Source organism: Oreochromis aureus, linkage group 22, assembly GCF_013358895.1.
Source record: "Oreochromis aureus strain Israel breed Guangdong linkage group 22, ZZ_aureus, whole genome shotgun sequence".
In the NCBI taxonomy this organism is placed as follows: Eukaryota; Metazoa; Chordata; class Actinopteri; order Cichliformes; family Cichlidae; genus Oreochromis; species Oreochromis aureus.
In genome coordinates this window covers 38,184,104-38,206,249 of record NC_052962.1, presented here as the reverse complement: position 1 = coordinate 38,206,249, position 22,146 = coordinate 38,184,104, and the positions used below count along the sequence as shown (strand labels likewise).

Sequence of the window (22,146 nt, the reverse complement as noted above, 5' to 3'; positions counted from 1 at the left end):
TCATGGGGCCACCACTCTACCTACTGAGGTATGCCTGCCCAGTAGTTGCTTCCTCCAAACCATCAATGTGACTTTTAGACCCCATTCCTACAAGACTGCTCAAAGAAGTCCTGCCATTAATGAATGCTTCAGTCTCTATTGTGTCAGGGGCAGTGACCCAGTGTTTGGTGTTATTTTGTATTGTTGATTTCTTATGTTTTAGTATTATGTTAAAATCATGTGCTATTCTTAAATTAAGGGCAGAGTTGAGTTATTCTGTATTTTGTATTAGTTTTGAGATAACATTAAGTTCTGTTGGTATTATTAGTTTGTATTGGTTGAGTTTTAGTCTGGTTTATGTTGTTTTCTACGCTTCCTCGTCTACGTAGGTTCCCCTTGTGTCTCTCTCCTCTGTGTCTCACTGCCTGTGTCTGTTGTGTCTGTAGTGTTGGGAAGGTTACTTTTAAAATGGATTCCACTACAGATTACAGATTACAGATTACATGCCCCAAAATGTATTTTGCAACATATTCTGTTACGTTACTCAATCAGAGTAACGTATTCTGAATACTTTGGATTACTTAATATATTATCAAGCTTGTTACAACTACATGAATGTACTATTGCTGTGTAATTTATTACTATTACTGAAGGCTACTCTCCATACCAATATCAACTAGATTTTAAAATCTTAATATAAATGAGTAACAGTAGGTGGACATTAGGTAAGGCTGCACTTTTTGCAGCGATCTCGTATAGAAAACTATTCCGCGCGTATATAAAACAGGTCCGCGGCTCCGAACCGTAGTAAAGGGACCTCTGGCTGATACGTCGGGTTCGTGTCGGGCTCGTAGCTGAAAACTAGCTTTACTTTGTTGTCTGGGTCGACTTTGCTAGCGAGAGACAGAGAGAGGCGTTGAAAGACTGCTCCAACGGAACTTATTTTTTCCGGAGGAAAACACGAACACAGTGTACAGTCGAGTCTTAATAGCTTACTTACAGCTGGGCTCGTCAGGCACTCTTCTTGGCTGCAGTGGTTATTATTATATTTACATGCTTCCAGCTCCCGTTTCTACTCAGTGAAAACTCGTACTTTTCCGCTCTCCTTTTTCTCCCTCCCTCGTGCTCACAGATACATAACGGGTATGGTAGTCCATTCTCCCTGCAGCACGGACTACACTGCCCACGAGGCTACGATCTTTAGGGCGATGCCTGTAACGCTCTGCCTATTGCCTTCATATTAAATCATTTTTTGAATGATTTCTTCACATCATTATGCAGGCCGCAAGTAGAAGTGACATGGGCCGTGAGATTGAGACACAGGCATTAGAGCCTCTTAATGTGTGTTTTGTTTGGGTTTCCACCTGCGTGGAATTACCAAAAATAGAGAGGACATAGCCTAACATGTGAAACAGGAAAAGACCGCCGTGTAATCCATTTATTTCAACAAAGTAACTGTATTCTGAATACCACCTTTTTAAACGGTAACTGTAACGAAATACAGTTACTCATATTTTGTATTTTAAATACATAACGGCAGTACATGTACTCCATTACTCCCCAACACTGCTTGTGTCAAGCTTGCTTGTCCCAGTTCATGTCTTTCCATGTTTCCTGTTTTATTTTGAAAGCCTTGTGTCTACTTTCATTGTGCTTAGTTTTACTTTTCCCTGTGTCGTCATGATTATTTGAGTCAGCTGTTTCTCCCTGTCTTTCCACTCCCCCTGATCACCTCCTGTGTGTATTAAGTCTGTGTGTTTTCATTCAGTCTTTGTCAGGTCGTCTTTTTGCCTCCCACCATGTCATGTCAAGCTCGGGTCACGCTCATATTTCATGTTCATGTCCTTTTTGTCACAGTTATCATAGTCTAGTTTTTCAATTTGGGGTTTTAGTTTAGTTTACGCTCCATTTACTTTTAGTTTTATTTTGTATTCATGTGTTTTTCAGCCATAATAAACGGCTCGCTTTTTGTTTAAACTCAGTTCCATCTCCTTCCATGTCTGCACTTGGGCCCTCCAAGGTGGCAATAGTTATACCGTTACTTTATCACACTGCCAGTTAAAAAAACCAGCCTAGTTCAAAGGTCTCTTTCATTAGTTCAAACTATAATAAGACCTTATCAAGTGAAGCTTTGCCACAGTTTTTTAGTGACACACACCAATCAGTGTCTTCCCGACAGCTTTGATAAAACTGTCGGCGAAATGTGAGTCAGCATTTCGCATCACTACAAACGTCTTTAAAAGTCCATTAACAGCTCTAGTTGTAAAAGTAGTAATTCATTTTGATACATGTCAAATAAACCAATATATTGTTTCAAGCTGTTATAAACTTTCTGCTTCTTAATTCAGATAAAACTGAGGTTATTGTACTCGGCCCTGAAAATCTTAGAAATATGGTATCTAAGCAGATTCTTACTCTGGATGGCATTACCTTGGCCTCCAGTAATGCTGTGAGGAACCTTGGAGTCATTTTTGACCAGGACATGTCCTTCAACGCACATATTAAACAAATATGTAAGACTGCTTTCTTCCATTTGCGCAACATCTCTAAAATTAGAAATATCCTGTCTCAGAGTGATGCTGAAAAACTAGTTCATGCATTTATTACTTCCAGGCTGGACTACTGTAATTCTTTATTATCAGGATGTCCTAAAACTCGCTGAAAAGCCTTCAGCTGATCCAAAATGCTGCAGCAAGAGTCCTGACAGGGACTAGAAAAGAGAGCAGATTTCTCCTGTTTTGGCTTCCCTTCATTGGCTTCCTGTTAAATCCAGAATTGAATTCAAAATCCTGCTCCTCACATACAAGGTCTTAAATAATCAGGCCCCATCTTATCTTAATGACCTTGTAGTACCATATCACCCTATTAGAGCACTTCGCTCTCACTCTGCAGGCCTACTTGTTGTTCCTAGAGTATTTAAAAGTAGAATGGGAGGCAGAGCCTTCAGTTTTCAGGCCCCTCTTCTGTGGAACCAACTTCCAGTTTGGATTCGGGAGACAGACACTATCTCTACTTTCAAGATTAGGCTTAAAACTTTCCTTTTAGCTAAAGCATATAGTTAGGGCTGGACCAGGTGACCCTGAATCCTCCCTTAGTTATGCTGCTATAGACGTAGGCTGCCGGGGATTCCCATGATGCATTGAGTTTTCCCTTCCAGTCACCTTTCTCACTCACTATGTGCTAATAGACCTCTCTGCATCGAATCATATCTGTTATTAATCTCTGTCTCTCTTCCACAGCATGTCTTTATCCTATCTTCCTTCTCTCACCCCAACCAATCACAGCAGATGGCCCCGCCCCTCCCTGAGCCTGGTTCTGCCGGAGGTTTCTTCCTGTTAAAGGGAGTTTTCCTTCCCACTGTCGCCAAAGTGCTTGCTCATAGGGGGTCATATGATTGTTGAGTTTTTCTCTGTATTTATTATTGTGCTATCTACTGTACAATATAAAGCGCCTTGAGGCGACTTTTGTTGTGATTTGGCGCTATATAAATAAAATTGAATTGAATTGAATTGAATTGAATCATTTATTGATAACAAGAGAAATCAAAAGGTCTGACACTGAAAGTTTGCATCCAGACTCTGATCTTTACTCCGTGGCTTTATCTTTTTATCTCACATGCACTCCAATAAGTTTTTGAAGTTAAAATGTGAGCAAAGGAGCAGCTGTGGCTCGACAAAGGGAAAACACATGAACATGGGGTTATCTTTCATTCTGACAATCATTTGCTTGCCCAGTTCTCGTACTTGGTCCAGAGGTCACTGCAGAGATATCTTTCTTTTATCCGCATAAAGTAACATGCGTCTCTTTTTGTCTGTCTGCCGGACGTCTGCCCGTCTCTGTGCAGTAAGAGACATATTCCAGCAGCCATGGATTGGATAAGCGAAGCAAAGAGAAACAAGAAGAAGATCATAGTGAGTACTGATTTTTGTTTTAATTAAGTGATAATTGGGGAATGTAATGAGACACATTGAAGGCCTTTGTTTCATTTTTACTCAAAATGTAAATGAAAGTTTATGATACTGAATTCTTACCAATGGATGGAATAACAACAGTGAGCAGGCCTCCGATCAGCCTCTCTGCTCTGCTCTACGTCAACATTTGAACATTTCCAAAGCTTGCATTAAACAGGCATCTACCCAAAAACCTGTCACAACTTCATACGTGAGTAACTGAACAATAACAAACAGCTGTTCCTATCATGCATGTTTGTCGTAAAAGATTACAGCAATTTCCAGACATTTAAGTTTGCGCACACATATCGTCTGGGAAAGTTTTGAATGGGCAATTACGAGATCCAGCTGTTCACCTCATGATAAGCACCCCTGTGTAAAGTCAGTGTGGTTCTACTGATATTAGAAACAGTGAATACAAGTCTGATTGATAGTAATTATTTCAACAATCAGTCCAGAAGCCATAGTCTGTAAAATTGCACTAATCATAGTTGTTCAAGCCACGTCTCCTCAATTTAATGTTATAAACTTGTTGCACTAAGGCACTAAATAAATACAGCTGATAAGAGCAGCTATAAAATAAACTGGTACTTTTCAGTCATAAAGAAGAAACAGCAGTGGCATTTTGTAAGTAGAGGCTAATAACAAACACCACAGTGTACTGCAGGTTTAAAAGTTTCTGTTGCACTCTCATGACCTCGTTGCTGTCATTAAACCCTTTGTTCCTTATTTTACAACTCGTTTGGCAACAACAAACTGTAGAACGTGCTTCCACTCACAGATAGAGCCTGAACTTTCTGTCCTTTTGGTTTGTGTTTGACTTCATAAGAAAGGATTTGTTGCAAGGTTCGCATTATGTTTGTATTTCTTTCTCACAGATTGGTGTCTTGGCTGTGTCGATTGTGACTCTAATCCTTGGTCTTGGACTCGGTCTCGGACTGGATTTGCAGAGATGTCAAAACCAAGGTACATTCACAAACACCCCCACACAAAAATGTTAACATGCAAACATGTCTCTGCAGGCTCAGAAACTTCCAATACTTATATACAACAAAAACTTTCTTAATAAATTACATTATTTTTCCATATGACTTGATCTTCATGACTCAGGGCAGCCTAATTCTGATGACTCGGAAATTAGGTTAATTTAGAATTGTCAGAGTGAGTCAGGCGTCAAATCAGCATCTCATGTCAGAGCGAATTAACTTCCTCCGCTTATTTTAAAAATGTCATTCAAAAAGGAGTGTGTCCTCCTACAAATGTTTTCCTGTGGATAAAAAAGACATTTCTGTTCCTCACAACTGATTGAGTTGTACCAGAAGTGATTCACAAGATTTCCTGTTTAAAGTTAATTTTTACCACTAAAGAGCTGGCGGTGACTTATTTTGTGTCTTTACCATAAATCTCAATTACTTAAAGATCAAGTGAACATTTATTACAAGGTCGAGCAACTTTGACATTTTTCATTTCATACAAATACATAACATCAATTCCTCTGTGCACAACCCATTAAAAACAAAATGGTAACTTTGGCACTCTTAAACTGATTTACCAGTGGTGCTTATTTTACCCCCTCTTAAAAGTATAACAGCAGCATCTTAGAGGGCACCTGATTGTACTTCTAACGGTCAAATAAGCTTTAGAAATGAAGATGAACAATGAACTGAAGTGTTCATCTGTCAACTAACATTCTGGTCTGAGATGCTTGTGCGGGCAAATAATGCTGAAAGCTTTACAGACAGAAATGGTGAAGCCCAATGACTAATTTCAGTCGGTATCTTACACTCGGTTCTGTTCCTTTGTCAGAGAAGGTGCTGATTCATAAAAAAACAGCAGGCTGTTTCCTCAGGGTCAGAGTTTTAGTCTGTAACACTTTTTTTCCGAATGACTCAGTCGCTGGAAAATGTCACCAGTGGTGAATCCAGCTAATATTCTTTTTCACCCACAAAAAAGATTTAAAGGCTGCAAACTGCTTGGTCCGTTCTACAGTTATGTTTATGCATGGTTTTTGGTTAGATACCTGAATAAGCAGGCTGCTTTTAAGCCTGTAGAAACAATCTCAGAAATGTCTCTTGGAGTTCAAACCAGTAACGTGTTGTCTAACCAAAGATGCTAACCTAATATTTCTAGCAGCCCACCCAACATAGCATTACAGATCTGGGCCTGGAAACACATACACAGCATTTCATTAGCACTGCAGGACACATTAGTATTCTAAAAGTCATCATAATTCACAACAAACAATGCACGAGTGGTAAATGAACCACACAGGTTCATAAGACTGTGGTTGTTTTGTATTAAAGCCATGCTCATAGTGAAAAACCTTCAGTTTATTTCTATTTTTATGTAAAGTTGGTGGGAATTATTACATTTAAAACAGAATATCTGTGTTGCTGTATCCCAGCATGGCTAAAATAAAAGAACACAGCCAAAACACTCAAATAGTTTCATTTGAATCTTCCTGTAGACATTAGGTCTATTTCTATTTGTGTTGTGTGGGGAATTTTTGTGTTGATGTCTAAAAGAAATCACATTTAGTGTCACAAGTAAAATGTACAGCTGACAGTGTGACATATGAGTATATCTAACATGAATCATATGATGTCAATTTCCAAATCCCATAGAAATGCAGAAAAAAAGGAAAAGATTTGCAAAAAATAAATAAATGTCTAAAGAAAAAGAATAGACCAAATCGATGACCAATCTGGTACATGTCACTGTTTCAGCTTTTCAAGCTTTAATACTCATCAGCATGTGAAGAAACTGACTCAAAAGATCAGGAAATCAACAATTTCTCATGTGATTCTTAGAAAATCTGCCTGACAAGTAAAAACAAGAACAGACGGAAAGCTTAACTTACTGGAGAAAGGTCTGATTAATCAAAAATAAGTCACCCCACTAAAATGTGTGGGTCGTGTCCATGGACCATTGGATGATTATTAACGTTAATTGATGTTTGGAAGACATCTCAATGTAATGGGGTTTAAAGTCACCTGATGTAAGGAGTTGAATGTCAAGAAAAAAGCTGTGATATTTGCAAACATTACTTATCGTAGTGCTGGAAGATTTGAAGAAGTGTTGCCTGTGTAGTCCCAGATTTAAAGGTCAGAACGGTGTGCCAACAAAGAACTGTCTACCAGCTTATAGGCATCATTATGCTGTGAAAACGTAGCATCGTCTGGTCTGAAATTTCATGTGAAATGTTTTTTTCTTCCCTTTAATTAACATGTGTATCAGAACCAGGTGCACTCTGATTCATCATGATGCTGCCTCCTCTAGACGCAAAACAGAGTAAACAATGAGGGCAAAACATTCCTTTGCTTTGTTGTTCATATGTTGGAGACCAGACGAGAACAGCCATCTGTAAAACATGGTGGAAGCGCCGTCATGGTCTGAGCTGCAGCGGTGTCGGGGTCAAAATCAATGAAATTATAAATGGATACCATACTGCACCCTTGATCCACCACGTAGTACAATTTGGAAAGAGCCTGATTGCTATCATTTTTATTTTTCACCATGACAATGATCTCAAACAGTAAAAGTATACTTCAGTAGAATAGAGACACAGTGCAACACTAAGAGTGGTGCGTGGGCCTCCCGACCATCCTGACAGGACAGAACAAAAGGCAGCCAGCATCCCTCAAGAAGCCTGGAGAACGATTCCTGAAGATACTTGAAGAAATTATAAGAAAACATACCTGCCATATTTTCCGCACTGTAAGGCGCACTTAAAATCCTTTAATTTTCTCAAACATCAACAGTGCGCCTTATGTATAAATTCGGGTTGTGCTTACTGACGTCGAAACGATTTTATGTGCTACACGGCGCTCAAAAATCTGTCAAAGATGTTAGTATGACTTTGGTAAGCTACGAAGCCACACTGCTTGATGGATTGTCGGAGCATTACGGTTACCGTAGCCAGGAGCCTCGTGGAGTAATCTGGGTCCTAAACTCCGTCAGCTTCAGGTCCCAAAGTCAAACGAACACTGCGGCATCACTGAGAGTCACAAACTGTCTAAATTCTTTCATCTTTAATAAAATGATCAGCGTTGCTGCTTTACCAGGTGTAACAATTACGTTTAACATCCAGGCATCCATGAAAACAGGATTTATTAAATTTAATGGAGTTAGAAGTTAGCAGGAAGTTAGCTTGCTAGCTTCCACCTAAACATGATATAGCATGTTCTGACTGAGAGATGTCTGAAACATTCAAACGTACAGCTCTGCTATCACTTCCAACATAAATGAAGACAGAAAACTAAACAGCTGTGACGTTTGTAGGGTTACTGAAGTTGGGCTAGCTGCTATATAATGATGTGCTGCGTGATCGCCAGCGACGCAGCCATGTTAGCATAACATAAACACATTTCCATGAAAATCTTGTTTATTTCACATATTTTCTGTAAACCTGAGAAGAGACCACGTTTCATTGGCTTTGGCTGAATTTGTCTGGCTGCTGTCCCATTCATTTTCACCTGGGGTTATGCAGTCTCAGCTGCTCATTTGGGGCTCATTTGTTTGATGACTGTATAGATGAGCACTGCTGAGGCACTTCAAAGTGCTTACTAGATCCAGACTCATTCCTCTCAGGACCGATCTTATATGTAGACAGATGTTTTTCCCTTACTGTGGTAGAAAATGTTCAGTACATTGAGCCCAGTATATGTCTGACTAATCCATGACAGGAAATCCATGATGGGAAAGCCTTCCCCTGGTTGTTTTTGCAATGTTTAATCACCAGTTTAAGACCTGAACATGTTCCATTTGTTAGAATGAAGAAGAAGAAAATAACATCTTCTCATTTATAAAGTTGGAAACAACAACAAAGGTTTGTGTTCAGCTTATCAGTTTTTTTGTTTTTGCAGCTCTCTTTGTTTCCTTAAATGTTTCTTTTCATCTTCATTAATCGACTAACTCAGCACTCTCCGCTCCGGTTTTGTCTCTCTGTTACAGTCACGCCCCACACATCCTGCAGGAATAGATGTTATGAGCCTTTTGACAACGAGAAACCTGGCTGCAGATGTGATGAAAACTGCGTAGCCGCCAACAGCTGCTGCTTTGACTACCATGACATCTGCACTGCTCCTAGTGAGACTTTGTTTGTGACATAGCAATTGTAAACTGAGTGAGGCTGGCCAGCAACATGTAGCATGTTATTTAAGCTCTTTCATAGGCTACGTTCACACTGCAGGCGAAAGCACATCAAATCCGATTTTTTCGCCCCTATGCGACCCGTATCCGATGTTTTAGAAAGCGACTGCTGTGTGAACGGTCAAGTCGCATTAAATCCGTCTTTTACGTCACTGACACAAGACAGACGCCAATTATCAGCGCCGGAAAAGCGCCTGATAGGACATCGCGAACGATTTCCTACCATCCGGTGAAACTGTTGGGAAGACAATGTTGGAGAAATGTGAACATTTTATTTTTACTGTATTTTCTGCAGATTCTGACAGAAATCTGCAGATTATCCTTTGAAGCACCGCTCCTCTAAAACAGCAAAAAGGATCATTATTAGGTTATTTACATTATTATGTAAATAACAAAATAACTTAAAGCAAAAATCTGGAAACATAAAGTCCGAAGTCTTTATATTAAGGGCCATCAGTCAAACAATATTGTTTGCTCTGGGTCTAAACAGAGCGAGTTGTGTGTGACATCTTCTTTTGCGCATGCGGGCCGCTTTGAGCGTTCACACTGGAGAGCGTTTGATGTCGCATTTTATGTGTAGTGTGAACAAGCAGACAAAAAAATCGGATTTGATCAAAAAATCGGAATTGAGCATTAAGACCTGCAGTGTGAATGTAGCCATAGTTATTGCTGTCTCTGCAAGCCACTTTGCATTCCACCTTTACCTCAGTTCCTTCATTTCACATCATTGTGGACTTAATAAACATTTAAGTCACAGAAGCCTGTTCACATTATAAGTGAGCTTCCAACTGCTTGCAAAGCAAAGTGCATGGAAGCAAATGGAGAGATGATTTATCGAGTAGAATTGTGCTAAAACAGTGGCCAAAGATACCAAAGATATGTCTAATGCTACACTGTGGAACTTTTCTTCACTGTGTTTTTCTTTTTAGTTTTTCACATGTGGAAAATAAATCAGTGAAAACATCACCTACAAACCAGTGTTTAAAGGTTGAAGGTTTAACTCAAAGCCCCGCGCTGTTCCTTACACGTCCTTCACTGCTCAACAGCTGAACTGAGTGTACTTCTGTACTTAACTCCATGACCGTCTCCTTCAGCTGAGCAGTGGGAATGCACAAAGGTGCGCTGTGGTGAGAAGAGGCTGACGCAGAGCAAGTGCCACTGTTCAGATGACTGTCTTTCTGCTGGAGACTGCTGCACCAACTACAAACACGTCTGCCAAGGTGAGGCTGCGGGAACATCGCAGAGGCTGCAGACACAAAAGAAAGATCTGTAAAAGCCAGTAACAGTTTAAGGAGACCTGTTTAGCTACTTGTAGATCTTACTTTGAATAAACAGAGAAGATTGATGAGAGAAGGCGATTTCTAAAACTGGTTTATTGATAGAATTTCCTCTTAGGGTACGAGTGGCTCTTGCAGTGGTAAACCACTCTGTATACTTGAAAGGTTCATCTTAAGGACCTCTTAACTGGAGTGGTGGTCTAAGAGTTTGAAAGCAGGGGTATATACAGTACATTAAAGCTGACACAGTTCTGTAGCTTTTTCTTGTAAATAATTGCATTCTAGTTTAAACCATAACCCACAGATATTTATCTGAACAAATATAACTCTAACAAAAACATTTTAGCTGTATTTACAGGGCATTTTATTCTCATTAAAACTCTCATTACATCTCTAGTACCCTACTTACAGCTGGCAGCAAAAATGGCAAAAATAACAGATGTTACAAAGTGTATTCAAAAGATCAGATGTCACTGGTGACATAAACATTATGGTCTCGCTGCAGGAGAGAAACAGTGGGTCGAAGATACGTGCGACAATCTGTCAACCCCCACGTGTCCAGCAGGGTAAGAATTTATACCAAAGATATCATAATTCCTTTGGAAATTCAATAAACTGAAGATTGATTGAAAAACTGATTGAAATGATCTTTCATGCACAAAAGAGCAACTCTGTTTCCATGCATGCCTTCTTCTGTAACAGTCTGGCAAAGGCAGACTGTGTGCAGTGAAGAAGAGAACCCAAATGCAGACACGCAAAATAAGCAAAACTTTATATTAACTGAAACAAGCTGTTTATTAAAGTCTGATCTTAGAATACAAAACAAAGGGCAAAGGCAAAACTATCATAACCTAAACTGGGTGAGCTGGGTGAACAAAACCCTGGAACATGGACATGGACATAGAAACCGGGCGTGAATTCATAATCCTGGAGACATGGCATGGAAACAACACAGACGATGCGACAAAGAATGACTGAAAACACACAGACTAAATACACACAGGAGGTGATCAGGGAAAGTGGCAACACATTGGAAACAGCTAAAACAAATGAACATAACGATGTCACAGGGGAAAAGTGAAACTAAACACGCTGACCAAAGAACACAAGACCTCTTCAAAATAAAACAGGAAACATAATGAGATGCAACATAAAGGGCAAGGGAGACTTAACACAGGGTCAGGAAGACACAAGGGGAATCTAATAACAAAGAACTATAATAACAACCTGGGCATGATAGAAATGAACTTAGAAAATCTAAAGGACTTAAACATAAAAATAAACTAAAACTCAAAAGGCTGAGTCAAAAGGGCCCAGGATCATGACACCTTCCCTCGATCTACCAAACAGCTGCAGCCAACCGTAACATAGCCTTTCTATTATTATAATTATTCTTATTTTATTAAATCAGTCCTGGATATTTCTTATAATTGCAGATTGCATGTAGAAAAGTAAAAGTAGCTACCATCTTTGGATGATAGGGTGGAGTATCAAGGTAACAAAAGAAACACAAGCTAGCATACCTATACAGGTGTATGCATAGACAGTATGGCTGTAAGCAGAGTGAAATGAGAGAAAGCTTTGCATATGTTATATCATGTAATTTGTGGTGGACAACAGCAGCTTTCACACAAAAGTACTCCTACTCATAAATCAGCCCATCTTTATCCAGCTTGGTATGTTTATGTCAGTATTTAATAATTCAGCCTTTCTGCTACGTTTGATGGTTGTTTTCTCTCCTCACAGCTATAAGCAACCACTGCTCCTTGTGTCTTTGGATGGCCTGAGGGCGGAGTACCTGCAGACATGGAGTGCACTCATCCCTGTCCTGGATAAACTCAGTCAGTGTCAACCTTATTTTTTTAAAGAAACATGATTACCCTCATACATGAACAAAACCTCTTACATGTCTGTTTATTGTAAGAAATGTGAGCCTATAAATTGCCTGCCTTTAGGCTGCCTTTGGGGCTGTTGGGTGACAAATTGAAAGCTAGCATCATCATTCATAAGAAATCAAAACTTCAAGATGAAACAAGTCCAGGTGACTTTACAGTCAGTTATCTTACCAAAATAGATAAATAAATAAATGCTTGCACACAAACGCAGGTTCTTCCACTGAATTTCCTGCTTATCAAATACAAATTAGTGTGTGCTCAGGGTTGCATCTGTTGAAGCGTTATGCTTAATGAATTTATTCAGCCTGCAGGCAGGGCAATGACTCGCTTGGTCATATTACAAGGAAGTCATGTGGAGGAATTAATCTGGCACCATTCCAAACTTGTTTATTCACAGGAAAGTGTGGAACTTCAGCTCCATTCATGCAGTCTGCATTTCCGACAAAGACTTTTCCCAATCACTACTCCATTGTTACGGTACAGACGCACAGCACTCACACTGCTGCATACATTAACTGCCACGTTAGAATTTCTCACACACTCTAGTGAAATCTGATACATCTCTTGTACTTGATCTTTGTGTTTGTTAGACAGACAACACAAGTAAGCACAAAATGCAGATTCTAAATAAAGAGGTTTATTATTAAAGGTCCTGTGTGGAAAAGAGTTTGTAACGGGTTGGGCCACGCTTAGCAGCAACAACTGCAATCAAGCGTTTACGATACCTGGCAGTGACTCCTTTACAGCTGTGGAGGAATTTTGGCCCATTCATCTTTGCAGAATTGTTATAATTCAACCAAATTGGAGGGTTTTCAAGCATGAACTGCCTTTTTGAAGTCCTGCCAGAGCATGTCTGTCAGATTCAAGTCAGAACTGTGACTCGGGCACTTCAAAGCCTTTCAGAGGTGGACTTGCTGCTGTGTTTTGGCTTCAGCTTGAGGTCATAATGTCATGGTTGTTTTGAGGTTTGTTCTGGGCTTGTGTTTTTGAAGGTGTAAGATAATGATGTCTGGGTTCTGAGTTTGTTATTTTCTTAGTAATAATGCGGGGTGGGGGTGGGGTGGGGGCTGCGTATGTTCTGTATTCCTAGTTTCTCTGAGTGTTACCATCCCTTGTGCTTCCTTTCTATATCCAGTCTCCCCAGCTGTGTCCCCTGTCATGTACCTGTCTGTCTGTTCTCTGTGTTCTGTCTTCATGTCTGTTTTTCCTCTGTCCCAGTGTGTGTGTGTTACTTCCTGTTATTTTTGATTGTCTCTCGTCCTGTGTTCAGTTTTGCTTCCTCTTCTGTCTGTATATTCCAGCTGTGTTCCCACCTGTTGCCCATCTGCTCGGTATCCTTTACATGTATGTAAGTCCTTCGTTTCCCTCTGTTATTTGTCACCTCGTTGCTGTTTCCCTGGCTGTGTCTGGGCTCCCAGAGTCCAGTGTTTCCTAGCCTATCCTCATCTCTGTGATTTTGAGTTTCAGTTCATGCCTAAGTTTTGTATTCCCTAAGTTGTGGAGTTTCAGCACTAAAGCTGCTGTTTGAGTTTGAGTCATCTACAAGTCCTGCATTTGGGTCCTTGCCACCACCACATTTTACTGTTGGTATGATGTTTCATTTCTGAACTGAAGTGTTCCAAAAAGTTGAACTTTAGTCTTGTCAGTCCACAGAGCATTTTTACAAAAATCTTGGGGCAAAACTGAGACAAGCCTTTGTTCTTTTTGCTCAGCAGTGGGTTTTTGTCTTGGAAGTCTGCCATGCAGGCTTATTTGGTGACTTGGCGCTGGGAAAATAAAAGCCTCTTTGTGACACCTTCAACATAATAAATGAATAAAACAGTCACAGTGTAAAAAAAGATAACAGGCTTGTTTGCAGGTATTCTGTTGTAGTAATAAAGGGTTTGTACTGACTCAGAATAGTGTGTAGTTTAAGAAACATGCGAAGTTCAAGTTTCTTAAGTGCCAGTTCATCTAAGAGTAATAAAACTAGAAATTTAGAAGCATTTATGAAGATGATACTTGAGATGATTAAGATGATTAAGGAGAAGAAAGTTACAAGAGATAGCAAGCATGACTAGAGTTTCCAGAATATCCCGTTTTCATCTCTTCCTTTCAGATAAAGGTCACTGGGATTTCTGCAGTAACCAAGTCAGGCCAGTGAACAACACCGCAGAGCCTGATCCATATCTCATATGATAATACACACCCAGTTCTTGCTGAAACTCATTCCTACAAGGAGTTCCCTTTCAAAACAAGCTGTTCAGCTTCTTAGAAATCACGTAAGGGAATCCCGACTCCCACTCACTAGAAGCTTCCTTTCAAGGTGGATACAAAGCACATACTTGTGGTATGAAGACACTTGACCCAGTCATAAGGATTACTACTCTCTATAATGAATGAAAGAATGCATGAGTGTTCTGCAGGATGGTTTCATAGAGGATCAATGTATTCAATTAAACTGAATTATTAATTGTCTCCTCTCTTTCTTCCTCTTCCTCCTCCCTCAGGGTCTCTACCCAGAGTCAAATGGTCTGATTGACAATACCATGTATGACCCGGTGTTTGATGCCACCTTCTCTCTGTCCAGTCCAGAGAAAAATAACCCCGACTGGTACCTTGGACAACCTGTGAGTCTTGTTAGGTTTGATTTACACTCACAAGCTGAGTGACCTTAGGTCAAATTACATTTAAAAGTTAAATCTAAAAAAAAAGCTGAAAAGTGAAACGTTATTTCTGTCAGTGTAATTGAATACAAAAATGCCAAAATACAGTTTTTGGTTTTGGGTTGTTTTGTTTTGGGGTTGTTTTTTTTGTTGCTTTTGAGAGTTTCAGCTAAGGAAAAGTCCCTGGCCACTTTTACATTCCTGCTCTGCATTGCTGCATGCAAGAGTTGTGTAATATGGAAGCAGCTTGTATAGCTCTGTTGGTTTAAGAGTGTCAATGCAGGATTTTTTTGACAATAAAGATTCCATTTTAACATGCTGCTTCTGATAAAGGACACAGAGCACATTCATTTAATGCCAGTTAGTGAAGCAACTTAGAAAGATTGCGTCTTGTCAATAGAGACGTTACACTGTCTGTACTGCAAGTAACTGCAACAACAATAATATAAAACTCTTATAAACGTTGCAAAAAAGAAACTTTAGAATCAGCGTTGATGCTGTTTCTGTCAAGCTCATATGTCTTGTTTGTTTTTGGAGATTTGGCACACAGCAAAGTACCACGGACTGAAGTCTGGGACTTTCTTCTGGCCCGGATCGGATGTGAAAATCGCCGACAGCTTTCCTGACATCTACATACCTTATGACGGGTGAGACCACCATTTCTAGTTAAAAAAAACAACATTTAAGAACCAAACTGTGATGCATGAGAGCCTAGCATCCCCCCAGAGAGCTGTTAACAAAACCACTTTTCAGCCTTCTCAGACACAGATATTTAAAGTTTGCTGTGTAAAAACTTCCCAGTCTACTTTTCATCCACTACTCCAAAACCAGCCTCTGAAGGTCAAACGCTTTGCTGTTTTCGCCTCCTCATTGGGCTGTTGTGACTCCCAATGGATCATTTCATGGAAAATCGATGTGCCACCCCTTGATTGTGCAGTAACTTATGCATATAAAGCCAATGCAAAATTATACCTTACATAGGTTAATGAGTATAAGACTTAAACAAATTAAGTATTAACAACTGAAAAAATACATTTAAATTGTGTGAAAATATAGTAGCTGTCACGGCTGCCGAGGCGAGCCGTGTGGTGTTGGAGGGAGAAAAGACCCAAAATGCAAGCAGTGGATGATAATGCTAGTGACGTTTATTTACAAAGTGGAGTGGTGGCAAAACAGGCAATGCGGGAGGACAATAACTACAGAAACCTAAACTGGGAAAACTAAATAACAAACCTGAGAAGATACCAAAAGGGATGAGAGGCAGAGAGACGCAGACGAGGAACAGGACACCGTGGAACACAGACGAACCGGCAACAGGCAGGAGAACACACAGTGTTTAAATACACACACCAGTAATCAGGGGATGAGAAACAGCTGACGGGACAGGGGAAACGTAAATAGAACACACTCACATCAGACAGAGACCTTCACAATAAAACAGGAAACTCAGACACAGAACCAGACCAGACACTGAACTAAACAGACAGATACACAAGCAGACAGTGTGACACCATAGACAGACAGAGGGAACACAGAGAAGTGGGGGCAGGCAGGCAAAGAACAGAAACCTAACAAATCACAACAGAATACATACTCGGAATGAACAAAAGCATAAGGAAACACAAAACACTGAGTCGGCAGGCTCAGGACCGTGACAGTAGCAGTAACTCATCTTACAGTGTGATTAAATCTCTTGTGTTCACACCATATCAGAGCTAAATCATATTTCATCATTTAAAAGCCATGGAAAACAGCAGCCTTACGCTGGTAACACTCGCTATTTTACAGTAATTTAACTGTGAATTTATAATTGGGCTTTTATTTAGTCTGATTATTTAACCCTTGGAGTTGATCTTTGAGCCAAATCAAATACTGGAGTCCATGAAGCAATGTCAATAAATGTGCGGTGTGTTGGAAATGTTTCAATAAGTTGCATGCGCTCTTATCAAAGTAATTATTGTCATAAACACTCAATAACAGAATCTCATGCTGTACTTTATCACTGTATGGGATGGTTGGCTGGGAGACTTTGGTTACAGAGAACAGATGGCGTTGGAGCTGATTGGCCCAGGCTCTAAATTAAACATCACATGTGAAATGTTTGCCCGCTATTTTCCACACTCTGGATGACTATTGTCTCCAGATTGAAGCCTTTTTATCACCGCTTCTAGCTCACTCATCTACTTGATCCTCACATACTGCATGTTCTCAGCAATAAATCTCAATTCATGTACCTTCGTGTTTCAAAAAGGTTGAATGGGTAGGTGACGTAACTGTGCCATGTCATGCTTTTCATTTGTACTTCTTTAGAAATCTTTGTGTGATCATTGTTATGCATCAGTACATCAGTAATGGTGGTTCACACACCAACCACCATTCCCCACCATTAGTATTATGCATTCGGTGTGGTAGTCCTGGCCAAGTTTACACAAAAACCTGAAACACACCTGAGCCTATCAAATTTACCTTGTTGCCCTTAGACCAAAGAGTGCGCTCCCAACGCCCATCAATGCTTTTCATGTTGGCTCGATTATTGTTGTGACGGATTTTTAGATTACATTTTTCAACTCAGTCCTCCCGCTGCCTCATCAAGGACAGCTCCCACCCTGGGTTTGACCTGTTCAACCTGCTTCCCTCAGGGAAGCGCTACAGGTGCATCAGTCAATGGACAATGGACGAGTAGTAGAAGGTCAGCAGCAGGTTGGTGTCAGTCAGTGCTGTGCCTCCTGAAGTCGACAATGATCTTTGGTTTTCTTAGTGTTCAGTGCCAGGCTGTTCTCTGAACACCAGGCTGCCAGCTTCAGGACTTCCTCTCTGTAGTCTGCCTCGTCTCCCTTTGAGATGAGTCCGACTACCGTGGTGTCATCAGCAAACTTGATGATGAGATGATTGTGGGTGGAACTACAGTTGTGTGTGTAGAGAGAATACAGGAGAGGGCTCAGCACACGGCCCTGTGGGGAGCTGGTGCTCAACATGTGAGTGGAGGAGAGATGGGGGTCGGTTGGTGAGAAAGTCCTTTATCCAGGCACATGTGAGAGGAGGGAGGCCAAGAGTGACCAGTTTGGTGATGAGGATGTCCGGGATGATTGTATTGAAGGCTGAGCTGGAGTCTACAAAAGGCGTTTGGACATAGCTTTGCTGCTGCTACAGGTTGCTCAGCACAGATGGAAGACTATGGCGACGGCGTCTACTGTGGATCTGTTTGCGGCTTTAGGGTGAGGTTTGGGAGAAGGTAGTCCTTGATGGTCTCTCGAAGCATATCATGATTACCAGAGTGAGCGCAACAGGGTGGTAATCGTTCAGGCTGGTGATGGGAGATTGTGGCTGATTTTGGACAGGATTGGATGGCTGCTTGATCCAGTGAGAGATTGAAGATTCTGGTGAAGATGAGGGTGAGCTGGTGGGCACATGCTTTTATCACCTTGCCAGGTACTCCGTCTGGACTGGCAGCCTTCCTGGGGTTCACTGCTAGGAACACACGTCTGACATCGTGTTCAGTTACAGTGAGTGGTGCAGAACCAGGTGAGGATGAGGATGGGAGCAGGGCTGAAACAGATGAGGGCTGCTGTTGTGGTGTTTCAAAGTGGGCCTTGAAGCAATTTATCTCCTCCACCAGTGGTGCAGTCAGGTTTTCTGTTTTCACAGCTCAGCCTCTGTAGTTTATGATGTCTTGTATGCCCTGCCACACCTCCCGTGTGTTGTTGCTGGATAGGTGGGACTCTATGCTCCTTTTATGGTCTGTCTTGGCTTTTTTAATTCACCTTTGCAGCCCTGTACAGAGCTCTGTCGCGTGACCTGAAGGCGGCAGCACGGGCTTTGAGGAGTGTGCAGACCTCGCTGGTCATCCAGGGTTTCTGGTTTGGAAAAAGCTGAATGTTCCTCCAGCTCCTGGTGTTCAAATATGTCCCAGTCTGTCTGTGTAAAGCAGTCCTGCAGTTTGGAAAGTGCATTTTCAGGCCAGGTTGTAACCGTCTTTGACTGTTTGATTCAAACCTCTTATGCTTCATCTCAATAATGCATTACAGCCTTAGTAAGAAGGCATTCCCAATAAATAATTTTTCAATAAGAGAGTTTGATAGGTTAGTAGCTTGAACCTATTCGCTGGAACGTTGAAGACAATTTAATTACACAGCAAGCAAGACACGAGTAGGCAAGTTCTCTATGTTTCACGTGCACGGGAGAGAACCGAACAAACGCCGTTCCTTTGCTTGACCCCAGTTGCTCTCGTCCGCTCTCCCGTAACACTGCTCTTTTATTGTGGTTACATGAATATGCATAGGTTCATTAACATATGACATCTTACATAGGTATGCATGTGAACAAAGAATACCTTGTGTGTGTGTGTGTGTGTGTGTGTGTGTGTGTGTGTGTGTGTGTGTGTGTGTGTGTGTGTGTATCTGTGTGTATCTGTGTGTGGGGGGTCAAACTGTGACCCCAGGAAGACTCCCCAGAGCCGTCCATCTAAACAAAAGGTACTTAGACTAAAACAGTTTATCCTACCATAGAACAATAAAACAAGGTACGACCTCTCCCATGCTCCCAGAGTGTGGGTGTGAAAACCAGAACACTCTGGAATGCACACAATGCTGTTGTAGACTATTAAGGATCAAACCTCCTATCACTACACAATCGATTATACACCTCTAAGCATATATGGTTAAATATTTCTAAGCATAAATGACAATCACAATACAAAACCTAACAGAGTTACTGTTGCAAAGAGGTGTATTTTTAACCAAGACCTAACCAAGCACGTACTAAAGCGTGAGTAAAAACAACACTTAATGAAACCAACATACCAATGGGAAGCAAACCACAGTATCTGCCTAATGAAATCTCTTACATATTACTGCCACCAGCGTCAATGCAGTCAATGCACTGATGATGCAGACATGCACATGCCTAGTTTCAAAAGTGCTAAAGTGCACTGGTAATGTTGTAAGCACATTCATGAAATTCGGATATTTGGAAACTCGGATAGTCAGCTTTACCACAGTGATATGGGCATGTTTTTCTAAATTGTGCATCAGTGATATCAAGCTTATTCACTATTTTTACGCTGACCTTCTACTTTCTATTTATTCTTCATTGTTTTAGTACAGTGCCATTTGAAGAAAGAGTATTCACTGTGCTTAAGTGGCTGCAGCTGCCGGCTAATGAAAGGTTGGTTATTTTTGGATTCAAAACAAAGACTTCATAAAAGGAAGATAAAAAAGATAAATGTGAACTATGTTTGTTTTGACTCAATCCTAAGTAAAACAACTCTTTCCCTCCAGGCCGGATTTCTTTACACTATATCTGGAGGAGCCGGATAAATCTGGACACAGTTATGGTCCTGTGAGTGGAGGGGTAAGGTCACTCGACTCATTTAGATAAGAAAGAGACGAAGGGAAAGCTCCCTGAAATGGTTGAAAAGCTGCTCTGCCCTTTTGGTTCATGAAACAAAACAAACCAGCAAAGATAGACAACTGATGACAATAGCATCAAAAAAATACGGATTTAGTGAATCAGCTCTGACTGTCATAGGATTTAGCCATGCAGGAAATTATGAAAAAAGCATATTGCATAAGGGGTCTGGAGATAACTCTCAGCAGAGTTCAGCTGAATTTCATTTCAAATACTTGTAATCTTTAGATGTGGACGTTGTTCGTTTCATGACAAAGTAATACCAACATGCGGGTTTTAAAATGGAATCTTTACAGCATTTATTTTAGAAAAATACATTTCCAGAAATTTGCATTGAAATTCATTGAAAGTAATTAAAAGTAACCAGACAATATTTGGTAGAAGTCTTGGCCTCATCCAAACAACTAGACATCTGCTCTGCGCCATCTGACACCTCTGTGACCTTTATTTTGAACACAGTTTGCAGGGTAATTAAAGAATCAGTTGAGTGACTCACTGAAAGGGGAAATGCCTGAAAAGGCTCACGTGTGAAGAAGTGATTCATAATTTCACTCATTATAGGTTAGGGGTAAAAAGGAAAGAAACAGTAGACAATACTCATGCCCTATCTTTCAGCTCTCGCGTTGTTAAACTACACATACACATAAATGAATAATTAGAGAAGAAAAGGACGAACAACAGGGACATATTAGAGACTTTATACAGTTCCTCTTGGAAGGACTGGTTAAAATAGAAAAGAGGAAAACACATCAATGGCCAAGATTTGAATAACGTTTTTCTAATTAAGTTCATCATTGCTCAGTCAAAAGAAAATGCTAAAGGTCTGGATCTGTAGACCTTGCAAAGCCAGTTTATGGAGAATAATAATTAACCATATTCAAACCACGTGTCTTGGAAGCCTCCAGGTATTCTTTTGTCATGTGTCATGCTCTTTATTACCTGTCCGAGTGACATTTTACATACATGGACGACCAAATTAGATCCCCGTAGACCCCTAGAATAATTTACTGTAAGACCCAAGCTTAGTTGCAAAAGAATACAAATCCATTTGCATATTTTGCAAAATAAAAATGGATACGCTTCTTTGATTCTGGTATCAATTTGTTTTCAGTAATTTAACCCTTTCATGCATAGTGGTACTACGGTGGACAGCTATTCGAAGGCTTTTGCTGTATTTGTGTCAGTGTTGATGATATACTTGCACATAAACCACTACATTAGACACTGATGTGTCACTCCATATCCTGCCACACACTGGCCGTTTAACGTTACTATAGCTGTATGACGTGTTTCATTGTAACTATTGTTATATAACCCTGTCATGCATGAACTATGACAACCTCAATCAGGATTTTTTTCTTATTTTTATTCATGTTTTCATTCCTAAAGATAAATATAAATCCTGATTGAGGTTGTCATAATTCATGCATGACAGGGTTAAAGTACAACAACATTATTTGCGTCATATTTATTTAAACATTTAATTTTCTTTCTCCAGATTATTGCATCACTCCAGGGTGTGGATAAGATCATTGGTCAGCTGATGAATGGACTGAAGCAAATTAATCTGCACCGCTGTCTCAACATCGTTATTGTGGCTGATCATGGTAACAAACCACTCAGAGTAACGTGGCTCTGAAAACACATCTGTCACATGTGTTCAAAGAAATCATCTCTATAGAAAAGTTTGCATGTGCTCCTACTTTTTTTTGTTTGTTTTTTTACCATGCCAGCAATCGTTGGCCTTGCCTCATAAAATTTTAATGATTTGAACAAATTTTATTTTGGGGAAAGTCCAACATGATTCAGAGTCATGGCTACAAAGACCAGAGCATTAAAAACA

The 22,146-nt window shown here is 40.4% G+C and overlaps 1 protein-coding gene across 2 annotated transcripts in view; it reads left to right on the top strand.

The window, feature by feature from the left end:
- LOC116317227 (venom phosphodiesterase 1) overlaps positions 1-22,146 on the top strand; it is a 58,367-nt gene that overhangs the window by 4,971 nt on the left and 31,250 nt on the right. Inside the window, exons 2-13 of one of the 2 annotated variants that reach the window (XM_039605140.1) lie at positions 3,824-3,890; positions 4,808-4,895; positions 8,883-9,017; positions 10,175-10,300; positions 10,863-10,923; positions 12,104-12,198; positions 12,650-12,729; positions 14,742-14,861; positions 15,435-15,544; positions 19,995-20,060; positions 20,174-20,246; positions 21,802-21,910. In XM_039605140.1, the coding sequence (XP_039461074.1) occupies positions 3,846-3,890; positions 4,808-4,895; positions 8,883-9,017; positions 10,175-10,300; positions 10,863-10,923; positions 12,104-12,198; positions 12,650-12,729; positions 14,742-14,861; positions 15,435-15,544; positions 19,995-20,060; positions 20,174-20,246; positions 21,802-21,910 (1,108 nt within the window). In that variant the 5' untranslated portion in view covers positions 3,824-3,845. Of the gene's footprint in view, positions 1-3,716; positions 3,891-4,807; positions 4,896-8,882; positions 9,018-10,174; positions 10,301-10,862; positions 10,924-12,103; positions 12,199-12,649; positions 12,730-14,741; positions 14,862-15,434; positions 15,545-19,994; positions 20,061-20,173; positions 20,247-21,801; positions 21,911-22,146 lie in introns of those variants that run through there. The other variant, XR_005609749.1, reaches the window with a different exon arrangement.